Below are 27,051 nucleotides of genomic sequence, written 5' to 3' on the forward strand. Positions count from 1 at the left end.
CCCCAGCTGCTCACACACACGCATACGCGTGCGCGCACACACACACACACACACACTATCCCTCTCTAAAATAAAGACGTTTAACCACACGCCCCCCCCCAGCTGCTCACACACACGCATACGCGTGCGCACACATACACACACTATCCCTCTCTAAAATAAAGACGTTTAAAGAAAAAAAAAATAGGGGAGTGTCTGGGTGGTTCAGTCAGTTAGGCATCTGCCTTCCACTGGGGTCATGATCCCAGGGTCCTGGGATAGAGCCCTGTGTTGGGTTCCCTGCACAGCAGGGAGTCTGCTTCCCCCTCTCCTTCTGCCCCTCCTCCTGCTTGTGCGTTCTCTCTCTCGTGGACACACCAAATAAGTAAAATCTTTTAAATAAATAAATAAAAGTACAAAGATAGAGATACATGAAATTTTTATTTTTCACAAAATTGAGCTCATAGAGAATTTACAATTGACAGTGTCATTAAATATTTTTTAAAATTTTATTATTTACTTCTTTGACAGAGAGAGAGAGATCACAAGTAGGCAGAGAGGCAGGCAGAGAGAGAGGAAGGGAAGGTGCTCCCTGCTGAGCAGAGAGCCCGATGTGGGGCTTGATCCCAGGACCCTGAGATCATGACCTGAGCCAAAGGCAGAGGCTTAACCCAGTGAGCCACCCAGGTGCCTGACAGTGTCATTAATTATTATCCAAAAGTTTGATTTAAAAAAAAAATTTTTTTGGAAATTATTTCAAGTTTTTTTAAAAAAATAATCCAAAGAACATCCATATACCATTTTCCCAACTGTTAACAGGACTGGTTGACCAGCTGTTAGCATTTTACCCCATTTGCTTTATCATACGTGCACACATGGTCATCTATTCATGCTTGCTCTCTTTCTCATGTACATACACATACACACAGAGAAATTTTTGTCATGGACCATTTGAGGGTAAGCTACATCCATCTGGTCCCTTTGTGTATTTCCAGGAGTAAGGCTATTCCCTTATGCAACTAAAGTTCACTTTCATTAGTTTACCCAGTAATGTCCTATATAGCATTATTCTCCTCCAAGACAGGATCCTGTCCTGAGGTGAGCTGTCATATCTCCTTTCTTCTTTGATCTGAAACAATTCCACAGTCTTTCGTTACCTTTTATAATACCGACATGTTGGCAGCATATGATCCCCACTGTTTATTTTTATTTTTTTATTAACATATATTGTATTATTAGCCCCAGGGGTACAGGTCTGTGAATCAGATCCCTACTTTTTAAAATTTTTATTTATTTACCAGAGAGAGAGAGAGAAAGAGAGCGCACCAGTAGGGGGATCAGCAGGCAAAGGGAGAGAAGCAGGCTTCCCAATGAGCAGGAAGCCCGACTGGGGCCTCCATCCCAAGGACCCTGAGATATGACTTGACCCGAAGGCAGATGCTTAACCAAAAACCACCCACATGTCCCCAATCCCCACTTTTTGAAAAAAAGATATTTCTCATTTTGTGTTTTTGTTCTGTTTTGTTTTGTTATATTTTATTTATTTATTTGACAGAGAGAGATCTCAAGTAGGCAGAGAGGCAGGCAGAGAGAGAGGAAGAAGCAGGCTCCCCGCTGAGCAGAGAGCCCCATGCAAGGCTCGATCCAGGGCTTGATCCCAGGACCCTGGGATCATGACCCAAGACAAAGGCCGAGGCTTTGACCCACTGAGCCACCCAGGTGCCCCTCTCATTTTGTGTTTGATGGATGTTTCCACATGAAAGGATTGAGGTGATGCTTTCTTACCCAGAAAGCTGCATGGGTGAGGTGTGTCCTTCTCAAGGATCACATCTAGAGGCCCAATGTCTGTCTGTCCCTCCCTTGACTGGTGAGTTCATTTCGATCACCCAGTCAAGCTGTTGCTAAGTTTCTCCGCTGTATAATCACTTGTGAGTTGGTATTTTTTTTTTTCCCTTTCTTACAACTAATAAGCAATTTGTGGGGAGATACTTTAAGGTGCTGCAAAACCCTATTTTTATTTTATTTATTTTTATTATTTATTATTTATTATTATTATTATTTATTTTATTTTTTTCAAAATTCCCCATGGATTTAGATTTAGATTAAGAATCTACTGATTCTTACCTGATCTAGTCTTTATCACCATGGTTTCAAAATGAGTCTCCATCTCCAGCAGTCCTGCCAGGTTTAGCAGATAGCTCTCAGCTTTCTTCATTGGCAAGACCTCCCTTCCCTTTCATTGATTCTTCCACTTATTATCAATATAAACTCAGACATTACTTTTTCCCCCCAATGCTTTATAATTCATTACTGTACTCACCTTCTTCAGTGCTCAAATTATCCCAGTGGGGATTTGACCAGTGGGGGACCCTTTAATCTGGCTCCTGTGTTCTTGGGACATTTTTTTTTTTTTTTTAACTTTCTGGTGTTATAATAAGATGTACCAAGCTCATCTGTTACCTGCTCTGTCCAACTCTTCAATCTACCACTTTAATGAGCCCTGATGTATTATGGTGGGGAATGTTGTTAGAGACCAAGAATTCCTGGGCACTAGGGGTAGCTGCCAGGGTGACTTTGTTTTGGGATCCCCCAGAAAAATCCAGGAAATATATGTGTGCTTATTTATACACATACATACAAATATCCATATATATTCACATATATATATAAAATATATACATAAACATGCTTGTGTACATATTTTTAAAATCATGAGTTCACACGAATACCTCTGTATCCAATTGCAAACTATACCCACTGAATTTTTTCTTGCCTTCTCCTATTCCATATTTGCACAGGCATACCTTGGAGTTATTGTGAGTTCAGACCCAGACCACTGCAATAAGACAAATATAGCAATAAAGTGAGTCAAATGAATTATTTGGTTTCAGTGCATATAAAAGTTATGTTTATACTACACTATTAAGTGTGGAATACCATTATGTCTATGAAAGGTGCATACCTTAATTAAAAATACTTTAATGCTAGGCGCCTGTGTGGCTCAGTTGGTTAAGCGTCTGCCTTTGGCTCTGGTCATGATCCCAGGGTCCTGGAATCCAGTCCCGCATTGGGGTGGGGGGGTCCTTGCTCAGCAGGGAGCCTGCTTTTCCCTCTGTTGCTCCTACTACTCGTTCATTTGTCTAACTTTATTGCAGTATTTGTATCCCCTTTGCTCTACAGTAAGAACCCTGGCATCCATAATAACATCTCTCTCTTTCTTTCTTTCTCCACCACCCATACTTACTTTTACTCAATCTTATATCTAAAATAATTTCAAAATTGCTTCACCCATACCCAAAAAATAAACAAACCTGTTATAAAAATTTTTAGGTAAGGTTCATTTGCAATTCTTCCCCCCATACCTATGCCCAATATCACTTGGGAACCTGTTAGAAGTCCTACTGATTCAGAAACTCTGAGGTGGAGCCCAGGAATCTGTATTTTTACAAGCTCTGGAAGTGATTCTAAAGCTGAAGTTTGAGAAGCATAGCCGGAAATTTGCAACATGGGTTTATGATATGTGTATGTACACAGAACAGGCTATTCCCAGGTAAAGTGGTGCTTTAAACGTATTCTAACCCTAACAGCCATGAAGCTGGTCCAGTGCAAACTAATAGGGATTTTTCTGTCACAGCATGGGTATGGAGGTGTAAAGTAAAAGCAAATAAACACCCCAGTTCTATTTTCTCTTCCTGGTGCCAGGAGGATAATCAGGAGCAGAGTGGGCGAGCGTGAAGGACCATAACTTGCCAGAGGGGGCGGCCTGCAGCTCCACATCTGCCCCTCCCCTGCCCCCCTCTGCATTGGGCGGTTACCAGTACCCTCAAGATGGAGGAGGTGTCATCTGTGCTGAAAAGCTCACAGCCCTGAATCTGTTCCTTTCTGTTCTCACCCAGCCTTGATTTGTGTCCCTTGATTTGATAGCATCCCTGTATTTGACTGAGCATGTATGGACCAGTCACCACCCAGACTTAGCAAGGACAAACACAGCATCTTTCTGTCCTCTGAAACCCAGCGACCCCACCTACGTACTTCATCTGGGTGAGGCTGACTGCCCTGCCTCCAGCTTGTTTCAATGTCCCCGCCCAAATTCAGCCCCTTGGCATCTTCTTTTCCACTCTGTTACTTCAGCCTCCTCCCCGAACCCCCTTCCATCTCAACCAGAGGAGCGGTGGCTGCACCAGTTTCCTTTACCAGGGGCTCAGCACCCCCCCTTTCACTGACTTCACAGTTACAATTCAGAAATATCCCCTACAGTACCATTAAACTGCTTCAAAACAGTTATCCCGTGAAAAGGATTAAAGAAATCTCATGGAATTTCATTCTCTGTACACACTCAAAGTTTAGTCTTCTGTCTTGGGTGTATCCATTTTCTGTATCACAGAAAATGGGCCACATCCAAATTATTTTCTGGGCCACATCCAAATTATTTTTCCAGCAAGGATGCTGAATATGCCAAAGAAATAGTCCACAGCCTACTGTTACGGAACTCTGGGTCTAGTGAGAGAGATGAGTAGGTAAATAATTGTCTGGAGAAATGGTGGGGAGGTGACCTGATCAAAGGAGAAAACAGTTCTGTTTGGATGGGAGAGGGGGTAGAGAAGCCTTACCAGAAAATGAGATATTTGAGCTGGGCTTTGAACACACGGGGAAAATTTTGTATAGAAAAGAAAGACAGAGGCACCTGGGTGGCTCAGTTGGTCAAGCGGCTGCCTTTGGCTTAGGTCATGATCCCAGGGTCCTGGGATCGAGTTCTGCAGCGGGGTCCCTGCTTGCTCGGTGGGGAGCCTGCTTCTCCCTCTCTCTCTGTCTGCCACTCTGCTTACTTGTGCGCTCTCTCTCTCTCTCTCTCTCTGTCAAATAAATAAATAAATAAATATTTTTTAAGAAAAGAAAGACAAGGAAGGACATTCTGGGTGAGGGAACAACTTGAGCGAAAGAAATAGAGGTGTGAAAATTCATGGTGGATCTAGGACTGACTTCTGAGCAGTGTGGCTCAGCAGGGGTGGTGGACAGGCAGTAGTAGGTGGTAAGATGGGAAAGGCAGTTGCAGTCAGAGTCAGGGTCCTAGAATAGCCACCAGCTGCTTTCCTTTCAGGCTCTTGAGAGGCCCTTGTGAGACTGATTATACATGCCATTGGGAGAATAACATTTACAATTCGACTCTGTGGACAACCTTCCAGAAGTGCAAATAAGGAAAACCACTAGTTTGAAATTTGTAATTAATTATGGAAAATTTCTGGTAATTTTGTGAAAAGTCAAAATTGTAGGTTATTTTTAAAGGAATTCTATTTTGGGCACCTGCACGGCTCAGTGGGTTAAGCCTCTGCTCAGGGTCCTGTGGTTGAGGCCCGCAGCAGGCTCTATGCTCAGCAGGGAGCCTGCTTCCCCCCCACTCTCTCTGCCTGCCTCTCTGCCTCCTTGTGTTCTCTCTCTCTCTGTCAAATAAATAAATAAAATCTTTAAAAAAATAAAATAAAGGAATTATATTTTATAATTTTCAATTGCTACAAATATTATAAAGTATTATACATGGCTATTATACATGGCGTTGTAATTCAAGAAATAGGATCAACAAACTAAGACTTGCAATACACAGTAGGCCCAAATGAGGTAATAGCACATCAAAAGCATGTAATTCATCAGGTCTACCATTTGTTTTGATTTTTTGATGAATCAACATCAAAATCAATATCACACTTCCAATTACTGGGGTCTAAACTATTGAAAGGCTCTTTAAGATGAGGGATACTGATATGATAAAACTCCAAAGGATCAGGCATTAAGAGAAATGTAGGATTTTAAAAATCAGATTTTCTGCGCCAGGCTTTCGAAAACAGCCACATTACCTTTTGTTACTAACTAAACAAGCAGATGCAAGGCAGTGGCATCTCTTCCCACTGGTTCCTCTGAAGCTGCAGTGCAGGGAAAGAGCTTCATGGAAGGGTGGTTCTGGTAGTGGGTGTTTCTTCCCATGAGCCTCAAAAAGCTTGAGCTTGTGCTCAGGAAAATGTGTGTGTGTGAGTGCGAATGACCAGCGAGAGGACAATGCAAGTATCCTAGGGATAGGAAAATGTATTCATTCAACGAGGATTCTCAGCTCACCATTCTAGCCCAAGTTCAGCCTATATGAGAAGGAACGCAGAACAAATGAGAGAAGACAAAGTTTGTGGGGAGAAGAACTAAGACAGTCTAGGGTCACAGAGAGTAACCTAGGATTCTCTGGTGTCCCTCTGGTTTGTGCCCAAGGAATACCTGCGCCACCCTTGTCATCTCCTCCAGAACCATCAGCAGGTCTTCCCCAGGGTATCATCCCAGGTCCACCATTTACTGTCAGGGTGACATTGGGCCAGGCCCTGGACCTTGGAACCCCAGCCTGCCCATCTGCAAACTAGAGGTAACAGTCATATCTAGCTCCCATACTTGTTGAGAGGCTCTGAAAGGTGATAGGCATATGGAGCATAGCACAGGGGGAGCAGCTACACGTTTCAACCGCTCCTGTTCCAGTCCTCCCAAGCACAGGCAGCCTCCGCCCTCTGGATCATAAAGTCCAACAGCCTTACCTCTTGGGCTACAGACTGTTGAGCTCCTTCTCAAACAGGCATTAGAGAAGAGAGGTTGATGGCAATATTTTATATGCTGACTCCAGAAGGAGTCCAGGCAGCAGATGCATGGGAAGGCAGGTCTCCATCCTGAACGGCTCTGTTGAACAAACCCACAAGGCAGGGTGGTGAGGGGTTTGGGTGACTTTTCCCAGCAGAATTTGATGGAGCACACTCTCCCAGCTTTAGCTGCTCCTGTCTTTCTTTTTCCACTTGATCAGCTCAGTTTTGTGTAGCCTCCTCTCCTCAGCACACATCCCCATGAGATATCTGTCTCCTGCTCCTTGGCATCCCTATGGAACTAGCTTCCCTCTCCCAGGCCAGTTGGGGTGTGTGCTGTCCCCCCACTGCCCAAACTCTCTCCGGTTCAATTTCCATGTGCCCACTCTGCTAGACAGTCTCTTGTAACCCTTTCAGCCACAGAGAATCACGGCTGACAACAAGCCTGCTGCCCACTGGCCCTTGTTCCTGCCCTGCTCACTGGGGCTGCAGGTCCCCTGGGCTCCCTTCCTGCCACTGCTCCTGCCCATTTAACCATTTTGAGGACGTGTGTCATGAACGTGTGTCCACTTTGCTGACACCTGCCTCCAGGCACAGCGGGTTGGAGGTCCCCACCCAATCAGCTGTATACCCATAGGCAAGTCACCTAACCTCTCTGACACTGTTTCCTCATCTACAGAGAAAGAAGGAATACCCATTTCTACCTCACCTGAGTTTTGTGGAGATCCTATAGGAAGGTTCAAGGGGGATGCTTTAAGCACTGTAGAGTAAGATACAGGGGTGAGTTGTAGGGATCATTTCTGGCTGGGAATGTTCGTTGGCAGGTTTCTAGCAGGCCTGCCCCATGCATGCCCAGGAGAGTCTCCACGGGGGCTCTGGCTATCCACAAACTCACAGATGTGCACGACGCTAGCTTGTGGCCAGCAGGTCGTACCCGCTCCACCTCCCTCTGCTGGGCTTCGAGGTTTCCAGACAATCCGTGCAGGGGTGCACTCCCAATGCAGAGGCTGCCCTTGACCGTATCACGGGAAACTCACTGGAGTTGCTGTTCAAATGGTACATTGTGTATTCTGCTGTGCCCTCTAAAGCTGCCACTCAGCAACTGCCTCATTCCAGAAGCAACCGGGGGCCTGGCAGATAAACCACAGTGTAGCAAAAGAACGCAAGGCAAAGCAGGTGACATGGACCCAGCACTCCCAGAGTCACAGCTAGAATCCAGAAACTGTTGCAACACACTCACTAGCTGTCTGATCCCCACAGTGCAGGGGTTGGCCTGTAGAATGGGCTCAGGAGCCTGCCATGGTCACTTCCAGGGTCTTGCTTTTTACGTCTCTCTCAACCACTATCTTTTTTACTGAAATGTGTTTTATTTGCATTCTTGCTCCTCCACAAAGAGTTTGTTTTGAAAGACAGCTTTGGGGCCCCTGGGTGGCTCTGTCAGTTAAGTACCTGCCTTTGGCCAAGGTCATGATCTAGGGTCTTGTGATGGAACTCCCTATTCCGTGGGGAGTCTGCTTCTCCCTCTCCCTCTGCTCTTCCCTCCCATGCTCTCTCAAATAAATAAAATCTTTTTTTAAGAAGAAAAGAAAGAAAAGAAAAGAAGCTTCAGCTGTCAAGAGGAGGTCTTTGGGGGCTCAGTAGACATGACCAGCCGACCCTTGCTTTTCCTTGGCACAGTTTAGAAGAGGTTTCTTCTCAGTGGCAGACTGAGTGATCACTGGGGACTCACCCTGTGTGCATGCCCAGCGACTTCTTCAGTAAACAATTTTATTAAGATATAATTTACCCATTTATACAATTCTCCCATTTAAAGTGTATCATTCATTGGTTTTAGTAGACTCACAGGGCTGTGCAACCTGCACCACAACCAATTTTAGAACCGTTTCATCACCTCATCCCAAAAGAAACCATGTAGCCACGAGGAGTCACTGGCATTTCCTCCCACTGCCCACTCAGTCATAGGTAACCACCAAACTGTTCTCTGTCCCTGTGGATTCACCTATTCTGGCCCAGCTGCCTTTTTATCCTTTCTTCCCTACTCCTGAAGCGAACTACCCTGAGCAGAGTGTGCAGGGATCTCTCTGGCAAGCCCATCAGGAATCTGGGTAGGATTTTAGGGTGTGCCTTTATGTTACCAGTGCACCCCACCTGACCTTGAAGGCATTGGAACAGTAGAGGACCTGAGAGCCTTAGCAGCTGCCTGGACTCTCTTTCTCCCACTCCAGGCTGGACCTTCCCTGAATGACATGGGACATCACTGGCTTACCAACTCAAGAAGATTTCAGCACCAGCATTGGCCTTCCCCCCTCCCCAAGATTTTATTTATTTGAAAAGAGAACGAGCAGGGGGAGGGGCAGAGGGACAGAGAAGCAGGCTCCTCGCTGAGCAGGGATCCCGAGGTAGGGCTTGATCCCACAACCCTGAGATCATGACCTGAGCCAAAGGCAGACATTTAACTGACTGAGCCACCCAGGCGTCCCACCAGGACTGGCCTGTAGGGCGAAGACACTGGGTCTCTAGCTGGCCCTATTTAAAATGCCACAGTTTCATGGCCCCCTGGAATCATGTTGAGGCAGCAGACACTTAGGCAGTTGTTTGGAGGGAGAAAATACTTGGCCATAGCATGGGGACTCACAGGGCACAAGCCACCTATGAAGGGGGAAGCTATAGGTGTACAGTCCTCTCTCAATCCATTACGTTCAAACCACCAGATGAATCTGATTTGAATCACCCAGGTCTGGTTCTTCCCTGCATCCCTCAGTCATTTTACCCTGCCTCTCTGGGGTTCTCCCTCCAGACATCAAGGCCCAAACTTGCCCACCCCACAGGATATGTCCCTAAATTTCCTTCAGCTCATTAAATGTGGTCCTCACAGAGCAGTTGCTGGATTCAGTAATGCCTCTCGAGTGACAGACACAAGTTTTACCCTTCATTTGGCCCCCAAACTGTCTTATTCTATCAGATAGTATGACTGCCTAGAAGTGAGCCCATTTCCCTGATTTTCACTTGTCTACATATGCATCCACTAGTCCCCTTCACCCCCACCCCCAAAAATCATATAGTCTCCATAGTCGTCCTTAGGGCAAGGAAGTTAAGCTAGAATTTTCTAAAAGATCTTTATAAATTATGACTAAGAATAACACAATTTATGGAGTCCAGCTTTCTGTTCCTACCTAATAATACTGTCTACTGTACACACAGGTGTTTTTCCCCTTCCTACTTCATTGAAAGGTGCCCTGCCCCAAAGATCTTCTCTCTCTAACCCCCCCCCCCAACCATCTCCTAGGAATGAGATGGAGGTAGTAGTGGTCCTTGGACAATCTGACAAAAGATGGGCATGTTCTGGAGCCCCTGTGTGGCTCAGTGGGTTAAAGCCTCTGCCTTCGGCTCAGTTCATGATCCCAGGTCCTGGGATTGAGCCCTGAATCGGGCTCTCTGCTCAACAGGGAGCCTGCTTCCCCCCTCTCTCTGCCTGCCTACTTGTGATCTCTGTCTGTCAAATAAATAAATAAAATCTTTAAATAAATAAATAAAAATTTTTTAAGATGGGGTGTGTCCTGGAAGGATTGCCCAGCTGTTCCCTAAAGTAAACAGTCCAACCCTCACACTTGTCCAGGTGCCCATGAATGACGTAGAAACCAGTAGTCCTGAACAGGGTCTGTACTGCCTGCCACTTCCTCCTGGAGTGATGTAGAAATCTGTTTACGCATATCAAGTCATACGGCTACACCTTGAAGGGACTATAAGCTATTTAATCCAGTTCCTTCATTATACATATACACTAAAGGAACCTGGGTATGGCTTAGTTAAGGGATTTAACCCAGTCCTTCATCTAATCAATGACAGAGTAGGAAACATAACCCAAAACTTCTGACGACCAATGCAGTGCTTTTTACAATGCCTTCCTCACTCATAGACTGGGAATATCGAGTACACTCTGAGTCTCGCGGATCCTCGGTGTACTCTCAGCAAGCACACAGTGAAACATACCCAGCTTCACTGCCCCCAAGAAGACAGCCTTACTCTCCTCCACATTTCCATTTTATGTGAAGCAGCCAACTCTAGGACAAATGATCCAGAAAGTCAGGAAGCAAGTTAAATAAATCACCCTACAATTTTAATGAAAAGGTAGCAACTCAGTAAAAATATAAACTACAATTGTTTAATGGCTCAGAATCCTAGGTGGCAAATGCTTAACTGTTCTCAGCGTCTGCAGTACTGGTTGTTGTAAACGCTTTAATCTCCAGAGCTCCTGAACTTTAGAAGTTGAAGCAACTATGAGGAATGTAATTTTATGTGTATCCTGATCGGGATCAAGATTATTGGCGGCACTGGCTGATATTCCTGCAGAGCCATTACTCACCTGTTTTGAGATGCCATAAAGTGGGAGAAAAGGGAAGCCAACATGGGGGCATTTGGGTAGCTCAACTGGTTGAGGGTCTGCCTTCAGCTCAGGTCATGATCCTGGTGTCCTGGGATCGAGTCCCATATCAGGCTCTTGGCTTGGCAGGGAGCCTGCTTCTCCCTCTGCCTCTCTCTCTCTCTCTCTCTCTCTCTGTATCTCTCTGTCTCAAATAAATAAATAAGATCCTTTAAAAAATGTTTAAAAAAAGAAGGAAAGTCAACATCAAGGCTATATACCCTAAATGAGAGTAAGGTTATGTTGGAAGTTTTTTGAGGTGATCATAGACTTTGGAAACCAGGAGGGACACTGCAACCGTGTGTTATTCATTGACTCACAGGACTTTGCATCCATAGGGGCCTTGAAACATAGTCTGCTCATTTAAAGAAGGCAGAAAGAAATGTCAAACGGTGTGTCCAAGTTCATGCCACAGGCTAGAGTCAGAACAAAGATTATTCCAGCCTACTCTGCGAATCCAGTGTCTATACTTGCATTGTGATCAAAGAAGGGGGGGAGGAGTAAAAAAATTAATTTGCCAACATCTGGAATATTCCCTTAAGGGAATATTAATCACTTCAATATATATGATCACTTCAATAGTTTTAATAATAAAATATTCCTGCAGAGCCATTACTCTGTAGTTTTTATAATCATTTATAATTTTAATATAAAGCCTTTTTAATAATCCCTTGTAGTTTTAATAATCACTTCAATATATATGATCTTCTTTTTATTTTTCTTTTTTAAAATTTTTTATTTATTTGTGAGAGAGAGACAGAGATATGAGAGAGAGAACACAGTGGGTAGAGGGAGAAGTAGACTCCCCAGTGAGCAGGGAGACCGACATGGTGTTCCATCCCAGGACTCTGGGATCATGACCTGAGCTGAAGGCAGACACTTAACCAACTGAGCCATCCAGGAGCCCCCAGATATTATCTTCTTAATGCTTATTATAATCCTGTGATGAAAGAAGACCATTGTCCTCTATTTTGCGGCTGGATGAACTAAGGCTCAAATAAAGTGGGGGACTTGCTCAAGATCACACATCTATTAGGGGCCACAGAGCTGGGACTTGAACTCTGTCCTTAGCCCAGGTTCATCTATAAAGTTGTCTTATCAATCTATCTGGCTTTATAAATGTCCCCCAAGCCAATATGTCTGTACCCACATGTTCCTAGACCAAGTCTTGGCAGACTTTTGCCTAAATCAATCAGTATTTTAGATGTTATAAAGTCCTTTGTGTCATGAAATCAGGAAAATGGATACAAGCTGATGAAGGAATCTTTGGCTGACAGCTGATTCTTGGATGTTACTGTATGCTATGTTTTATAAAGTATGTTCTAGGAGTTTCTTAAACCCTAGGTACAAAAGGACTAGCTGTTTGTTTCTAATTTTCATCTGTCCTGGAAGAGTAGGGTTTTTTTAAAGATTTTATTTATTAGGCACCTGGGTGGCTCAGTCCTTAAGCGTCTGCCTTCAGCTCAAGTCATGATCCCAGGGTCCTGGAATTGAGTCCTGTATCAGGCTCTCTGCTTAGTAGGGAGACTGCTTCTCCCACTCCTACTCCCTCTGCTTGTGTTCCCTCTCTCTCTCTATGTCAAATAAATAAATAAAATCTTTTTCAAAAATTTAGAAAAAAAGGGGCACCTGGGTGGCTCAGTGGGGTAAGCCTCTGCCTTCAGCTCAGGTCATGATCTCAGGGTCCTGGGATCGAGCCTCACATCAGGCTCTCTGCTCAGCAGGGAGCCTGCTTCCCACTCTCTCTCTGCCTACTTGTGATCTCCCACTCTCTGTCAAATAAATAAATAAAATCTTTTTTTAAAATTTAGAAAAAGGGGCGCCTGGGTGGCTCAGTGGATTAAGCCGCTGCCTTCGGCTCAGGTCATGATCTCAGGGTCCTGGGGTCGAGTCCCGCATCGGGCTCTCTGCTCAGCAGGGAGCCTGCTTCCCTCTCTCTCTCTCTCTGGCTGCCTCTATGTCTACTTGTGATTTCTCTCTGTCAAATAAATAAATCTTAAAAAAAAAAAAGTTAGAAAAAAAAAGATCTTATTTATTTACTTATTTTAGAGAAAGAACACAAGTGGGGGAAGGAGCAGAAGAGGAGGGACAAGCAGATTCCACGCTGAGTGCGGAGCCCAATGGGGGCTTGATCTCAACGGGAACTCATGACCCCAAGATCATGACCAGGGCCAAAACCAAGAGTCAGAGGCTCAACCGACCGAGCCACCAGGCACCCCTAGAACAATAGTTTTGATAATGCAGTAAAAAATGTATTATTAGAACAATAATCACACACTTGATTATTACAGAAGTATCTCACTGCCATAAACATTTCTAATTGCTTATTCGCAGTTTTCTGTACTGATCTTACTGCAGGTCAGTTAACAGTTCACAGACCAGCATGGGTCTGCCAACCACATTTTGAGAAACACTATTCTAAGCAACGCCATTCCTTTGAGAAATTCCCTGAAGAGAGCTCCTTAATCAAAGAAGTTTGGGAGACCCCATAAGTATCAGTGCACATTAGTATATTAAATTTGGGAGACCGTGTTAGTATCAGAGCACCTTAACATATTAAAGGCTTGGGAAGTCCTGCAGTTTCATCATTAATTAACTCAGCATTTCCCAAACTGACCTCAAAACTCATTGTTCATGCAATACCTTTCAATATCCTGCAGAATTCGTATTTCTGGAAATACAGTTGGCTCAGTCTTGCCAGCTATGCGCAAAGCATGGGTCCCAGGCATGCCTAAAAGGAAAGCCTTTGTCTTTTACCCATCTCCTCATGTGCTTCCTTTTAAAAATAAATAATAATTCTTTACAATCTTTATTCTTTTGGTACACAAAGTCCTAGCTGCCTTTTACTGTCTCCCATGCCTATTTCTACCTCTTGCTTAGCACTCACTCACTGTGGGTGACCTTGCCCACAGAGAAGATCAAAGTCTTGTGTCCGAGATCACCCACTACACTCTGCTACTGCATATTGCAAATGTATCTCTGGCCTATCTTCATAAAGGTGACTCATGACAGGTCGTCATCCTTTTCAGCCCTACCTTCCACAAACAATAAAAATCCTCCTTCTTATATTCTCATTGTATGATAAATATTCCTCTATTTGTAATGGTAACTGTACACCTAAACAGAATGTATAACTTTGACATAAAACACAGGCAGTGTTGTTCCTGTGAGCAGTGGTACCTCATGTGATGCCTCACTCCACTGCCCTACTCCTGCTTTCCACCTTGCACACTACGGCATGGGTGGTTCAGCGGTAGAATTCTCGCCTGCGACCTTGCACACTTTGTGGGCTCTCATGACCTCCAGTGGGTGGTCTCCTACCTTCTAATGGGTAATCTCAACCCTGAAATGTATCCCATGGAATTTCCAAAGCATTGCTCTCGTTCATATTCTCTTGACAGTTCTAACCACTGTCATTCTGTGTAAGCTGTGGGTTGTTCCTCCTAACCTCTTTGTTACGGTCACCCAGTGACCTTCAACAAGCTCTAATCTACTCTTCATCCTACTGATAGCTCTGCATTCTTCCTCAGCAACTCCAACGTCTGCATAGAGCTGCCTCCAGATAGACCCCAGATACTGAGTCACACCCACCTCTCTATAGTCACCACCAGGTAGTGAGCTCCCCTTATAGCCAGGCACTATGCTAGGATGCCCTGGAGATATGAAGTGAGTCACCCAGGCTCCCTGCTGCTGGAGAATCTCGATTCCCAGGCTCTGACATCATGACATGTGTAAGAACAACTGTTGAGATCTCGGGACAAAAACTTCCAAACTGCATTTCCCCAATATTAGTATTGCATGAGACATTAATAGAAAGCTCCTGCTAGGGACGCCTGGGTGGCTCAGTTGGTTAAGCAGCTGCCTTCGGCTCAGGTCATGATCCTAGCGTCCTGGGATCGAGTCCCACATCGGGCTCCTTGCTCAGCAGGGAGCCTGCTTCTCCCTCTGCCTCTGCCTGCCATTCTGTGTGCCTGTGCTCGGTCTCTCCCCCCCCCCCTCTCTGATAAATAAATAAAATCTTTAAAAAAAAAAAAAAAGAAAGCTCCTGCTAAACACAGTTTTAGGGCTAAATAATATTTGGGAAACATAATTATATGTGCTAACACATATTGTGAATTTTGAAGAAGAAGCTATATATATAGTGGGTTTTGCCAAAGGTACTTGACCTGCAAACCATCTTTTCCAGGAACCCATTGGAGACAGTATCATTCCTCTGACACCATGCTGGTGTCAGAGGAAATGCTGGTTTGGAAGTAGCTATAGCCCACTCAGTCCTGCCAAATGCCAAGGACCAGACTGAAGTGATTTCAATATACAGCCTGGTTAGGTGGAAAATGGACATCTCTTGGTGATTTCCCTTAGCTCTGTCTTTTAAATAATAAATAAGTTCAGTCTGCACCTGTTGCTCAATTACTTACATTTCCATAAGTATATTGTGTAATTTACCATCTAGAGCTCTAATGACTTCCCAGTCTATAGTCCTAGCCCAGACCTCCCTTCCCCCTAACCCAAGAGCTCTAGGGCCCATATATTGTGCTGTCTGCTGGACAACCACCTATTGAAGATCTTTAACGGAATGTCCAACAAGCACTTCAAATGCAATTTGTCCCACATAGAAGTGATTACTGTCCTCATAAAATTCTTTTCTCCATCTGCATTCCCTGATGGCCTCATTACCACCTTCCAATCAGAAATCTGGGACTCGTTCAGAATTCTACCCTCTCAGCCAAGTTGTCATTAAGTCCTCCTGATTCTGTCTTCTAAGGAGCTCTTGAATTTGATCCCATATTCCACCCCCAACTGTCATTGTCTAATTTGAGGTCCTCACTATGCTGGTTTTCTTAGGTCAGATTTTCTGGGAAACAGACTCTGGGTTTCTGAGACTTGCATGTAGCCAGAGTATCCGAGGGAGCTATGGACAATAGTCCCTTTTGAGGGAGTAGAGGATGAAAGACCAGGCTGAAGAAGTGGAACTTTGATAGTGGCCATAATAAGCTCAACTAATTCTGTGGGGTGCTATAGAACTGGGTGATCCCTTAGAATTGTCCCAACATGATGCAAGGGGTTGGGGAGGGGTGCATTCCCCTACTCCCCTCACCCCCCACTGGATATAGGCAGCCTCCCACCCCACCCCCAGGGCAATTCCCAGAATGGCCCTCAGCTGAGGGCCACCAGCCACCAACTCTTGCAGCAGGTGGAGGAATGAGTGCCTCACTTCTGAGGGAATTGGGATGGTAACAGCATCCTTGTCCCTAATCTTACTGCTTTCCATTTTATCTCCACACCACCACCAGAGGGGTCTTTCTAGACCCAAATTTAATCACACTCTACCCCTTCTCAAAATCTTTCAGTAATGCTCCTTACCAACAAGATAATTTAGTTGTGATCTTTGTCTACTAACATTTATCAGTCCTTCATGAGCACTGCTCCCCATGCTGGGCATGAGTTTGTCCCATGTCTCTCGTTAGCAAACTCCTACTCACCCTTTCAGGCCCCCTGTAAGCACCCCCTCCTCTATGATACCTTCTTTAATATCCTCATGCAGGAGTAATAATCCTGTATATTCTTTATATAGATACAGTCATTTACTTCTCTGATCATTAGACTGACTTCCTTTAGAGCAAAGCCTATGTCATATTCACTTGTGAAGATGAAGGAATGAATCCATCAGCCATGTACATCAGTATTGTATAAAGCTGGTCTACATGGGCTAATTCAGACTAACTAGAGGTGCCTTCCATCTACTCAGCTGTTCTTTTGGAGACTTAATCTAGTTGCCCATTGAGGACTCTCAGTCCCCACGGGCAGGGATTCTGTTTGGGGAAATTCAGCTGGTTCCATACAGGTAGCTCAATGCTCTGAGGGATTGAGCATTTAATACAATACTTCCCATTATGTTGATGCTGTCTCTCATGTTGAAAAGGGAGATAGCCAGTGACCTACAGGATTTGTTATAAAAGGTACCGTATGGTATGACTGGCCTCAAGATCTCTCTTTTACGATTGAGCTTTCCCTTCGTTTCCATTCTGAAATTCTTGCCCTCATAGTTCCCTATGATTGGAATTGGACCAGTGATACTTTGGTTGTGGTAAATGCATGCTAGGGCCTAGGCAAAGGAATTCATCTGTAGAAGAGAATTTCTGTGTCTATTTTTATTTTTCTCCTTTCCAAAATTTTTATATTTTGTAATGTACATCATATAGTAGTAGGGTAGCACATATATTTAATTTATAAATAAATAATGTTAGGAAGTATACACTAAAAACATTTTTTTACTAAGTAGCACATGGTTTAAAAAAAATTGGAGACCCCTAGATTGGACTCCAAAGCCTGGAGTCTTCTTCAGCCTTCTTTCATTAGCTTTTCAGCTGATCTGACTACTGAGCCAAGGCCCTAGGTAAACTCTAAAATCCAGGAACAATTAAGAATGAAAGATAGGGGCCTACAGGGGAGCACGGCTAGGTGAGGAGAGCACAGAGACTGCATCTACGCAGAGCCAATGAACCACCGTCTAGTAAGACACTGAAAGCCTGGAATACAAAGAGGCTGGAGGTGGAGCAGAGGATATCCCTCCTACCTGACCCCCATTACATAAGGGACCAAACTCTAGCCCAGTCCTGAACTTGGGGCTTGGAGACCAGAGCATCCAGGGTCAACCTCAAACTCTGGACCCAGGGATATTCCCCCACCCCTAACCTGGGACCTATCCATCTCCCATGCTCAGCCCCAAAGCTGGAATCTGGGACCAAGGCATTCTCTTGAACCCTGGACTAAGGCTTTTCCACACCCCACCCCAGCTTTGAACGCAGGTCAGGGCATTGTCAAATCTTGAACCCAGGACGCAAATATTCCCAGCCTCCATCAGGACAGAGGATTCAAGCATCTTGACCCTGCTGAACCTTTGGTTCCAGGTGACCCCTGCATTCACCATTCCCACTTGCCCCTCTCCAGCTCTGTTTAGGGATTCTGCCCCTCCTCTCCAAAGTTCCACATTGATGAGGACCAAGGGGTAGGGTGGGGCAAGGTGGGGGTAGTCCTGATCCAGAATAGAACATCTGTATCAGTGTTACTACTACAGTAAAGGCTGTTTTATCACTCAGGCCAAGAAAGGAAGAGAAGGAAGGAAGGGAAAGAAGGAAGGAAGGGGGAGGCGGGGAAGGGCGAGAGAGAGAGGAAGAAGGGAAGGGGGGGGAGAAAGAGGGAGAGAGGAAAGAAGGAAGAAAGAGTGGGAGGAAGAGAGAGGGAGGTGGAAGATGGATGGAAGGAAGAGTAACAGTCTCTACCTCAACTAAGAAGATGCCCCATCTGCCTCTCACTGGGACTGGAGCTCACGTCAGAGTATAGCCGGCCAGAAATGAAGATAGTACTGGCTGCTCCACAGTGCCTGTGTAGGATGATGAAAGGCAGCAATCTGATTGGAGTCAGGACACAGGCGCTTTGTCTTAAGTTGCATTAGCATAACCAGAGCATCATTTTTACATAGATTATATGGTTATTTCGAGATGGCCATAGAGATTGATTGATGGGGGAATTGGGAGTGGTCTCTGGTCTCCAAGCCCCAAGTGTACACTCCCTAACATTGGAGACTGTTTGATGTACCGGTATGACAGCATGCTATCTACAGTTTCCTTACATACGGAGTTGCCTGCGAAACAAAAAAGATCAGAAGGAGAACAAATGCGATTCCTTTTTATATTGTTTTCAGACTCTTAGGCTCTTAGTATTCTACCAGGAGCAGACTATAAACCCTTTGAAGCATACAGCCACTTCTGGCTAATAAGATTTTGCATGTAGGGGCGCCTGGGTGGCTCAGTGGGTTAAGCTGCTGCCTTCGGCTCGGGTCATGATCTCAGGGTCCTGGGATCGAGTTCCGCATTGGGCTCTCTGCTCAGCGGGGAGCCTGCTTCTCTCTCTCTCTCTCTCTGCCTGCCTCTCCATCTACTTGTGATCTCTCTCTATCAAATAAATAAATAAAATCTTTAAAAAAAAAGATTTTGCATGTGTAAAGCATTTCAGTTAACATAAATTTTGCGTGCACTATTTCATACATCCTTACCACAACCCAAATTTTTTATTTGTTTTTATTTTTTTGTCAGAGACAGAGAGAGCATAGCAGGGGGAGTGGCAGGCAGAGGGAGAAGCAGGCTTCCTGCTGAACAAGGACCCTGATGCTAGGACCATGACCTGAGCTGAAAGCAGAAACTTAACCAAGGTGGCCTATTATTCTTATAACCATTTTGCAGAAGGTGATATAAAAATTCAAGCAGCAAGTTTGTTTTGCCAGAACTCTATCTTCTGCAGACGAAGTATCTGAGGCCAAGATGGAGTTCATTGGTTTACCACTCACGATGGACAAACAGCAGATGCTTACAAAGCCAGGACCCACACCCAAGACTCACAGAACCCCCTCTCCTCCAAACTCTCCATCTTTATATCACGCTTGCCTCTCATCCCACCATGGTACTAATATTAGAGCTCAGCAACCACAAAGTGGTCCGTGAGTAATGGCAAACAAATGTTACTGGCTCTGCCTTTCTACTCTTGAATCTCCTGGGCAATTTGTTCTAACATCCACTGTGATTTTTTTTACAGCATGCAAAAGGAAAGAACAAGAACATGGGAAGGATAGAGGCAACACACCCAAAAAGCCCAGGTTGGTCTTCACAGATGTTCAGCGTCGAACTCTACATGCAATATTCAAGGAAAATAAGCGCCCATCCAAAGAATTGCAAATCACTATTTCCCAGCAGCTGGGGTTGGAGCTGAGCACCGTCAGCAATTTCTTCATGAACGCGAGGAGGAGGAGTCTGGACAAGTGGCAGGACGAGGGCAGCTCCAATTCAGGCAACTCATCTTCTTCATCAAGCACTTGTACCAAAGCATGAAGGAATAACCACAAACTAAACCTCGGTGGAAAAGCTTTAAATAAAAAAAAATTTTTAAAAGACCAGGACCTCAAGATAGCAGGTTTATACTTAGAAATATTTGAAGAAAAAAAAAAGTGTTATTTATAGTCCAAAGAAACCAAAGACTTAGCTCACCTGCATTCTGACTTTGTTCGGAGACACACACTTCAGCGGGGCAACGACTTGGCAAGAAAAACCATGAGCAGGAAAGCACCACTGGATCTCACATCTTCAATCCATGATCATTCTCGCTGTGCTTGGCTGTTTCGTGGTTTGGAGCATAGTGATTTTGAGCCATTGAGTGGACCTCTCTTAAGACCAGACTTTCTCATCTGTTCCACCATGCCTCGAAGGTGTATGGTGTCTCAGTACTGTGTGTGGGTACGTGAGTGCATACATACACACACACACACACACACACACACATACACACATGCACACACCACCAGTGGTTATGGACTTAGGCAGGGCTGGTCTTCAGGAAGGGTTGTGCTATAGGGGTGCAACCAACATAGTGTGGGGTTGTCTGAGTTAATTGGATAGGAGTGTGATTTCGCTCATCTAGCCTAGCGTTTGAACCTGCCAGGCCCACAACCTAAATGCAGATTCAAACCCAGCAAAGAAAATTTGAATGACACCTAAACCAGTGCATTCTCTTTGTTTGTTAAGGAATATTCAGATATTTTTTAAGAAATGAAACAAGAGTCCATCCATTAAAAAAAAAAAATCACCTAGGTACCAAAGAACACACTTAATATTATAGTGCAGGTATTTTATTGCAATGATTTTAATAACCAAAGCTATTTTTACACAAGATACTATGTAAAGTTATACGTATGAACTGATCTAGCTGTAATACACATGCCACATAGGATCATGACTATTATTTATGACTCTTGACGCATTTGAAATATTAGTTTTCAGAACTGGCAAGAAAGAATGTAGCTTCAGGGAAGCAATTAATATCATAAGAGAGAGGTCAGTGTAGTGGACAGGTACAGCCAGATGGCACACTCCCTTGCGGGATCCGTAAATGACACTTAAGTAGACACGTAGACATGATGCCATAATCTGTTTATAGCTGAGAAAACCTGGGGATTCTTCCATAGTAGGACCCATTTGTAAATTAGAAAACTAAGTTTAGCAGAGCAAGTAATTAAATTAGAAAATTTGTTCTAAGTAATGCTTTTTTAGTAAAAGACCACTGAATAAAGGATATCACATTTAGATTAATTTGACTTAAAGTTGCTTTTTGCATTTGACACCAAATACCTTTTTAAAATACTCTGCAAACACACAAAGTGAGCAGACCAACATTATTATTAAAACGAACTATCCAGTATTTGTAGCCAAATTGATTTCATTGCCAATCACATATACCGTGTGACTTGGACATCACTAGAAATAGCAGATCCAACTGAGAAATGGTGGAACAGCGTAGAAAACACCAGAGTTCTAGTGGAAGATTTTAGGTTGTCTAGGCACAAAGCTATTTATTTCACTAAGCATAGCCTCCAAAGTGTACTACATTCTTTCTTGCTACTGCATTAAGCTGGAAATTTTATGACATGGAGTTCACTCTCTAACGGAGACAGATAGAACCCTAGACCTGAGCTTCTAAATACAAAATTTTCAATTTCTATTATTCCAAATCACTTAACCGCAGCTGGAGAAATCAAGGGGGAAGAAAAAAAGCTGACACAGTTATAGTAGTAGTACCCAAGTGAATCACTTGCTTCCCAGAAAAATTCTCTCTGAATGCCAATGAATTATAACTTTTCATAGCAGAGGATCCCTTTGTACTATTAGGTAAAGAATTGGGTGCTCTTGGTTAATTACCACACCTAATTAGAAATATAAAATGAAATGTAATCTCCACAACAAGTTGTTGATTGAGAGTCATTAAAATGTTAAAAAGAATTTGAACCATCTTGACACAAAAACCTAACCCCCTAAGGTCAAATCTGAGCATCTTGTCTAGGTCTAGAAGAGACAGACACCTGGAAAGATAAAGCTATACCTACAAGCCATCTGGCTGTCCTTCATATCTGCTATAGAATGAGAAAAGCAAGCCAACACATGCTTCTCTTTTAATGAAACAGCGCATTTGCCTTGACACATTTTGTCTTAGTATTTGTTTTAATCTCACACCAAATTCCAGCTTAAAATTTTCCCTTCCAAACATGGCACAATTACACTTCAGCTACTAAAGAGACCATTTCAATGGCCTTCCCTAGAGATTTGCTTAACATATAATCTTGTCAATGACATAAACCAAAAGGAGAAAAATGATTAACTTTTTGCCTCACTCCAGAATGGAGGGGGCCAGGAGTACAGCTATATATTTATAATTTAGGAGGGAGGAAAGCCTTATTTATTTAAAACACGAGAATTTTAAATTCAGGGAAACTCAAGCTGTGTCTACACACAATCTTACCAAATTCAGCACCCCAGGAAAAACAAAAGTTGAATTATAACACCATGTTTTTTTGTTTTGTTTTTGCTATATTGCCCCTTCAGATTAATCTAATTGCATTTTACATTTCTGACCAATTATTTTGGTACTGTGCAGACACAGCCTCAAAGAATATTGCTACATTTCTAATATTCCCATCATTATGGTTTTTTGAAAATAATCCAGTGATCCTATTTGCTAACACCAAAGATAATTTTCATACCAGCATTGAATTTGCACCCATTACACAATTTCAGGGCCTAGAGATATATTTTCTCATAAGCAGATGCACAAATCAGAGCCTGAAAAGCAATTTTTTTACTAGACCGTTCAAGCATACTCACAAACTTTGCTTTTCAAAATCATAATAGACAAACTCAGCTTCTCATGAGCAATACACTCGTTACGTCGTACATGACCGATGATTGCTTCTGACTTGGCATGTAGCATTGATTTCCAGCTCAGGTTTCGTAACCTACCACATTCAGTGGAGCAGATCACGTGCCATTTGCTCACCCATTATTTCTCAGTCCTTTCGCAAAATTCACCCAAAAAGGTACCTCAGTCTTTCATTTGTATGTTTGTTGATTCCAGCGCTACACTCACATGTTTTGGGGGTTTTTTGGTAGAGGAAGTTAGACTATTTTTGACCATCCATCATTCAGGACCTCTCGTGACCAGAAGCTTCCCTGAAAGGGGGCAGAGAGAGAGAGAGAGTGGGAGATGTGAAGTCTGGACACTCCCAAGAGCCCAGATTTCAGTAAGTCTTCAGGTAAATGAGGTCTGGATGTCAGGAACTAATGGAAGCAGCTGGCATAGATCCCCAAACACAGAGAGCATGTGGAGGAATTCAGACATTCCAACTGAACATGTCACTCACTCTGCCCCCCAAAAAAGCATAATTACTTTTCCAGGACAAAAATGAAAGTACTGCGCTACTTTTGGACTCCTGCCACTCCCATGGCTACCCCAGGTGAATGATCCGTCTTTGCAGGTTAAATGCAAACTTCGCTATACCAAAGAGTCCTAGGACATTTTCACATGAACTCTAAAGGCATTTTCCCTAAGAAAGGTCCTCCCTTCTTTGTACATAAAGGATGAAAACTATGCATTTAGCAAACAAAGAGAAAGCACTTCTCCCTTTCCTATCTAGTTGTTTAGGGTGCATTCAAACACCAGAGGCCATTTTGAGATGCGATTGGCCTTCTGGATTATTCTTGTGGTGTGGTTAGCTTTACAGTACATTTGGTAACTATTTCCTAAATAGTAAGGACAAAGAAGCAGAAGGTAAGAAATAGCTACTTCCACGTGTTAAAAAAAAGGAAAAAAAAAGGAAAAAAAGGAAAAAAAAAAGAAAAAAAAGTGTAAAAATCTACTATTTATAGTGTGAACCAAAGACGCTACCTCACTCGATTTCCATTGGTGATTTTAATCACATTGATGATACCAAAGAATACCAAAGATATGTTCATGCACGGCCTTGGTCTGCAGAGGGAACTCCACCTTTTCCCCCTCCCCACCTCCCCTCCCTTTCTCAGTCTTCACTCAGTGTGTAAACTTGTCTTCATTCTTAATAATAATGATACGAAATGATAACAACAATATTAGGAAATACTACTCTTACTACTGCTAGTTCTACTTGTAAATCTCTAGGCAAACATGTTGCAAACTTTGTAAACTCCTAGGACGAGTGCCTTGCTTGAACCAAAGTGTTAAACCGCTGTTGACCTCTCACCTTATACTCTTTGAATACCTCAGCCTCTTAGAAAGGCCACTAATGAAAAAAAAAAAAAAGGAATAATTATTCACCGTGGTGCTTTTTCCGTGCAACCATGCAATGAAACTTTCTTTGATACCAAAGGATGACTTTACCCCCCCCCAATTTCTTGCTGATAAACCAAAGCTCCTCCTCCTCGTTCCCTCTCGAGGTTCCCCAACTTCACCGAGTCCCTTCACCAGGCAGGCCGTGCATCACTTTTACCAATTCCTCCAAATACCTCATAGTAATAAAGTTTTAGGGTTATGTTGTATAGAGAGTCTATGTGATAAGGCAGAACTTACTAGTTTGATAATTGTTAAGGTTACTTTTAAAAAAAAACTTTATAATTCTTATTTATTTTGTAGTTTGTATGTTTGGGATGTCCCCGGCCCCCCCCCTTCGGTTTGGGGTTTATTTTCTTGGCAGAACTGCTCTGTTGCTCAAGGAAGACTTAATTTCCATAAATGTTCCCCCAGGTGGGTTAAGGGTTGTGTAAAAATGCAAGAATGGAATAAGAAATGATTCTCATTTTGATGGTTACTTATGAAGTTTTTGTGTTTCGTAGTAAATTTGTTTCCACAGGGTAAAAAAATATATATATATATAATCTCCTTTTTGTGAAACTGGTTCCTATTTTTCTCTATAATGTGCTGTGATTTTTTTAATTTAATTACATTTTATATGAGCTTATTTAATCACTGCTTTAATTTATGACTGTGTAGTTTTTATGGTGTATATAGTAGAATTGAAATGGCCAAAGCTTTACGTTACAATCTTTTTGTTCTTGATGCTAAGATAAGCTGAAGGCAAGAGCTTCTCTTAACTGCAGGGTGTATCTTTAGCTTTTTCTTAGCACGCACTTCAGTGTGTGTTGTGAACACTGCCAGGATCCCCCCTTACAAAACTTGTACATGCCAAAATGAGTGTTTCAAGGTAGACCTTTTTGTCCCTTAGAAAGGAGAAAGGCATTTATTTGTGTTCTTTTAATTTATTAATTTTTTAAAGAAAGATTATTTTGCAGGTTAGACCTGAAATTCCAAAGAATTTAAGAGTTGTTTCATGTTTCAAAGCACCGGCATTTGTGAGATACTTTGCTACTTTTTTTTTTTTTTTTAAATCATTCACACGGGTATGAGAAGTAAAGGGTGTGAAAAAAAACTCAAAAGAGGCAAGCTAACTTGAATTTGGAAATCCTCTGAAGTTTCACCAGGTTTCTGAACTGCTTCAAGGCAGGTCAGAAGGGCAGTTCCTCCTGCAGAGCCAAGGAAAGTATAATGGCTTCATGCCCTAAGAGAAAGTCAAGGCTGAGAGACAGCTGGCCCATCTCCCCGCCTGGCTGGCAACCCATAGAAGAAGCAACATTTGATTGCTTGGCCCCAGTTATCAAGGAAAATGCTTCACAGTTACATGTTCCTCTCCACATATGTTTCTTGTAATGTGCTACCTAAAATTTCCCCCAACACCGCCTCCCCCCACCCCCGCCCCAACCAAAAGGGCAAGAGTCCCAAGTGAATGTCCCCTAGCCCTGTTAGAGTTGGTCTCTTATCACTCTTCGTCTTCCCACTACTTCTCTTGTCCACACCAGAGATGGGCCCTACCCCAGGCTCCCAGAATCGAGCCTGTTCAGATACTCGGTCCTGCTTTAGGTCAGCACACAGACATAATTCTCAGCCAGCTAGGGGCATCCTCAGAAATGCCGGTGACCACTGCTTTGTTTTACATTGCTGAAATAAGTTGCTTCAACTCCATGGCATAAATCCACAGATGTAAATACGTTTCCTCTCAATACAAGGATTTTATCTTATTTTCTTTTGCAGGGGTCTTAGGGGTGGGGAAAGAAAGGGAGGGCTTAGACTTTGGGTCAAATGTTCCATTTTCTTAGAAACATTTTTATACTTGTTACGTATGTTAGTAGGGAAATAAATCTGCTCTGAGCTGCAGGATGATTGGCGAGCATTGACTAGTTATTGTTTTTAATACAAATGCTGAGCAGCGAGTTATGGAAAGCCCAGGAAAATGGTTGAGGAAGTAGACTTTTACCATCAGCAATGAAACGCTGAACAGAGTTGGATTCACAAGGTCATATTTTCTGTTTCTGTGTTAGTTTTTTTTTTTTTTTTTTTGTGGTATGTTCTGCATTTATTACATAATCATTGTGGGCTCATTTTAGATTTGCCATCTGAACCAAGTGACAAGTATTTTTTAACAAAATAAACTTTCAAACATTGTCTTCCACTTGCTTGGGTAGTTGTCTTCATATCTTCCTGTGTTTCTTGTCCCTTCAGAAGGTAGCCCATCTGTCACTCACTTAGACCTGTCCCTTCCTCCCCTTCTATTTTTAGTACATTTTTGACCTTAGCTATCCTTTGAGTGTGACTCAGTTTCCCTGTTCAAGTTAGCTTGATGGTTTATTATGTAAGGAGGGTGCCTAAGACAATCATCAGGTAAAAAAAAAAAAAATTAAAACTTAAATTTTAAAAAGATCAGTAGAGTAGAAAATCTTCCAAGAGCAGAGGGAGTTCTTCCTTAGCAATGAAAAAAAAAAAAAAAAAAAAAGGTAAATACATAATTAAATAATTAATTTTAAAACCTAACCATGAGGGGCTTAGAAGATTTTTGATAAAAGACAAATGTTGCTGTCATTTTCTTTGTCAATTAGAAAGCAGTGGTAGTTTCTACGTTGCATCTACATTTCAGACTAAATGATTATTGTACCCAGTTATGGTTGTTCGCTAATATTTTGTCTCTCTCTCTCTCTCCTTCTCTCTGTCCAATGCTTCTTCTGTATTTTTGTGTGTAGCAACAAAAAAGTGTAATGCATTAGGCATTATTCTGGTTTATGAGTATCTCCTGTACTGCATTAAGGTTTCTTTCATTTTTTTTAAGCTTCGCTACTGTTCTCACTTTATGCCGTGCAATATCATCTGCTG

The 27,051-nt window shown here is 43.0% G+C and overlaps 1 protein-coding gene across 2 annotated transcripts in view; it reads left to right on the plus strand.

Moving 5' to 3' along the window:
- ONECUT1 (one cut homeobox 1) overlaps positions 1-26,356 on the plus strand; it is a 43,892-nt gene extending 17,536 nt beyond the window's left edge. Inside the window, exon 2 of one of the 2 annotated variants that reach the window (XM_082734728.1) lies at positions 19,594-26,356. In XM_082734728.1, coding sequence (XP_082590854.1) covers positions 19,594-19,886 — 293 coding nt within the window. In that variant the 3' untranslated portion in view covers positions 19,887-26,356. Of the gene's footprint in view, positions 1-3,681; positions 5,435-19,593 lie in introns of those variants that run through there. The other variant, XM_082734730.1, reaches the window with a different exon arrangement.
- Positions 26,357-27,051: the final 695 nt, after the last annotated feature.

The sequence above is a fragment of the Mustela nivalis genome (assembly GCF_964662115.1).
Source record: "Mustela nivalis genome assembly, chromosome: 6".
Taxonomy (NCBI): Eukaryota; Metazoa; Chordata; class Mammalia; order Carnivora; family Mustelidae; genus Mustela; species Mustela nivalis.